A 3256-nucleotide genomic window follows, 5' to 3' on the forward strand; every position below is an offset into this window, starting at 1 on the left:
CTTCAGTCCCAAAAGCTCATCTTATAAGTAAACGCGCTACTGGCAATTTCATCCATATATAGTTTTAACGTAGTGTTATCGTTATAGTTATCAAAATTACTCACAAAATTATCTTCTAGAGATTAATGTATAATTTGTACATACATGTAACAGTTTATAAAATTTCCTGAAAATAGTGAAAATATTAAAATAGAAATTTTCATATACTAATGTGTGGAAATATTATATATTTTAACAAAATAAATTGTACATTATTTATTTTTTTTAATGTGTAATATTAATAGAGTATAGATATAATTTTTTAAAAACACAAATTAGGTTTAATTGCGGTACAATAAAGGCAAAATAAAAAGAAGAAACAAATAAAATTTTGCAAAATTATATTTTTTGTAGACAATTTTATTATATTGAGAATGTAAAACAGTAATTGAATTTGTTAGAAATATTTATTAATTTTTTCCTAAAAAATTCTTTCTAAATGTTATAAAGTACTTTCTATAAGCATAAAACATATTCTAAAAAAATTTTATTGCAATAATTTTTTTTATTATTAATGTAATATGGATAATTAATATTATTTGGTCTCGCATTATACAAAATATTTTACATATGTGTTATACAATTTAAAAAAAATTATATGTGTTTATTTACAAAAAATAAAGCAGATTTACAAGGATACTGATTAATCAGTAATATAAATATGTTGTTGGTTAATCTTAAACGATAGGATATAAAAGTATTTTTTATCTTTAATTTAAGTTACAATCATTTGATATTCAATATATCATGGCGAAAAGATAACAGAAAATAAAATTTAATCAAATCAAATTTCGAATGTTTAATAACCTTTCTAAGTCCAAATAACTTATAATAATTGAAAAAAAGAATTTTAATTACATTTGTTAAAATGTAGAAAATTATATATGTAAGTATTAATTACAGAAAAATTTTATTCCAATAATAGATAACATATAAAAGAGACAAGACAAATTTCGTAAATAACGAATAAATTTTTATTCAATTAAACGATAATTTAAATAAATTTTTATCCAAACAATTATTTAAATAAAATATATTTTTTATCAATTATTTGTACAAATAATATTTTATTATCATATTATTAAATAATGTAATAATTTAATTAAATTATAATTATTTAAATTATTATTAATATTAATATAAATAAAATTATTTATAAATTTTTATCATTGTATATTCTAACTATTATATTTGTTTGCGCAGACATTGCTGAACTAGAGAAAAAAATTAAAAAGGTCTTTAGATTATGTTGATAGATAATGATTAATAGTTATACAATTGATTGCACATTTATCATTTTATATTAATCTTTTATTTATTGTAATTTTAGGAGTGCAAACTATATACAGCATTGTGATTGTTATAATCTCTGTCATAGTCTGATTCTTGTTTTTCATCAATGATAAGTATCATTAAAAAAATCTTATATAAAGTTGAGCGATAATAAGTTGACGTAATTATTTCGAATGAGCGATTAGATAATCGAAACAGTAGCCAGTAGTCATTTGAGAGCGCTTTATAGTTAAAGAACTCCGCTTTATAGTAACATACTTTTTTCATAATAAAAACATTTGTAATAACATAATATCTCTAAAATAAGTAAAATTTACAAAAACGGAATAATTAAAAATTATACATATACATTTTTTTTACTAAATTTATATATTTGTTACTCACATATATATTTACTATATATAAAAAACACATTATATCTCTTTAAATTTTGTAGTGATAATGTGATAAAGTATAAATAATGTATGTTTCAGTGTACCTTTGATGAAACATATTTAAGGTATCAAGATAATACATTTTATTTTGAAGCAAATAATGTATATTCAATGATTTGTGAATTAAAATGTGAACAAGAGGATCAAGAAAACAGAATTTGATTAAATCGACTAATTATTTTTCGTCAACAAAAATGATTGTTACTATATTGCTACTATTGCTACTATTTATTTTTATTATATTGGTGTGTAATTATTATGTGCATTACGGAAGAAAAGGGAGACTTATAAATCTTATACCAGGACCACGAGGTTATCCGATTATTGGAAATGTATTGCAATATCTCGGTTCACGAGGTAAGTTCCTTATACATTTGTGTAAATTAATGTTCGCTTTTGCACCCACGTAAGCAAATGTAATATTTGTAGCATTCCATTTTGAGACATATAATTATCAATTATTGTGTGTAGATTACTTTTAAGAATTAATTTAAGCAATGTATTCTTTTGTAGTGATAACATTTTATTTTCTAAATTTAATTGAAGTTATATTTGAGAAACAATAATAGAATATATTAAAAATAATAATAGAGACCTACTGATTTTTATAGAAATTTGTGGAGACACCCAGTTATATATTTCTTGATTGATGTATAATTGTAATATTGATATGTGTTTACATTTACAATTTACGTAATACATACATACATGTGTATTCTTTAGAAGAAATATGGAAGCTTGTAGTTGAGCTTCAAGATCAGTACTATCCAATTGTCAAAGGATGGCAATTATTTTATCCACTTGTATGCATCCGTCATCCGGATGATCTAGAGGTAATAAAAAATAAAAGATATTCGGTTTGTTCTGGTTTTTGTTATTCCAATATTTTATTATAATTTTATTATTAATTAATAATTATACAATTTATTTATTGTTTTTATTTATTTTGCAAAAATATATGCCTATAAATATCTCTTAATAAGGATAATTGAATCTCATAAAAAGAGCTTAATTTATAAAAATAAAAAATGTATGCTAAGTACATAAAAACCATCTAAATAATGTTTTTTTCTCCCGATTCTGCTCTCTTCTTGTATTTTTGTTTCTCTTATGCTATCTCTTTTTTCCTTTGAAGTAAATGTTAATTAATAGAAATACATAATAATGGACAATAATAGAACATTGGAAGTTCTTTGAAGAACAAAATCGCTTTATACGTCAGTTTCGTAAAGATTGAACCTGAACTATAAAAATTAATTATATTTCGGGAAATTATTGATCTTAAGATTTCAACAAATGCACTTATTTTGTAATCGAATTGGTTTGCATTAATATTGCACTACAAAAGTGTTTTTAGATTTTTTTTTATTACAGATTTAGTTTTTAAGATATTTTAACTAAAAATTCATTTAATATGTGTGTGCGAAATTTTAGATAAGCACTACTTGGTAGCGCCGTGACATTATACGCTTTGTAGTTATATGAGCAAT

The 3256-nt window shown here is 21.8% G+C and overlaps 1 protein-coding gene across 1 annotated transcript; it reads left to right on the top strand.

Moving 5' to 3' along the window:
- Positions 1 to 1729: 1729 nt before the first annotated feature.
- LOC105461646 (cytochrome P450 4C1-like) lies at positions 1730 to 2662 on the top strand. The gene is made up of 2 exons (XM_011708152.1): positions 1730 to 2123; positions 2490 to 2662. Exons 1-2 carry the CDS (start codon positions 1961 to 1963, stop codon positions 2660 to 2662), a joined length of 336 nt encoding a protein of 111 aa, XP_011706454.1. The 5' UTR covers positions 1730 to 1960.
- Positions 2663 to 3256: the final 594 nt, after the last annotated feature.

This window comes from Wasmannia auropunctata, unplaced genomic scaffold, assembly GCF_000956235.1.
Source record: "Wasmannia auropunctata unplaced genomic scaffold, wasmannia.A_1.0 LD281764.1, whole genome shotgun sequence".
NCBI classification, from domain to species: Eukaryota; Metazoa; Arthropoda; class Insecta; order Hymenoptera; family Formicidae; genus Wasmannia; species Wasmannia auropunctata.

Bases quoted from the DNA above. Each gene is read 5' to 3' on its own strand.
- LOC105461646 (XM_011708152.1), top strand. From the start codon at position 1,961: ATGATTGTTACTATATTGCTACTATTGCTACTATTTATTTTTATTATA. The intron at 2,124-2,489 runs GTAAGTTCCTTA...TGTATTCTTTAG, and splicing joins GCAATATCTCGGTTCACGAG to AAGAAATATGGAAGCTTGTA.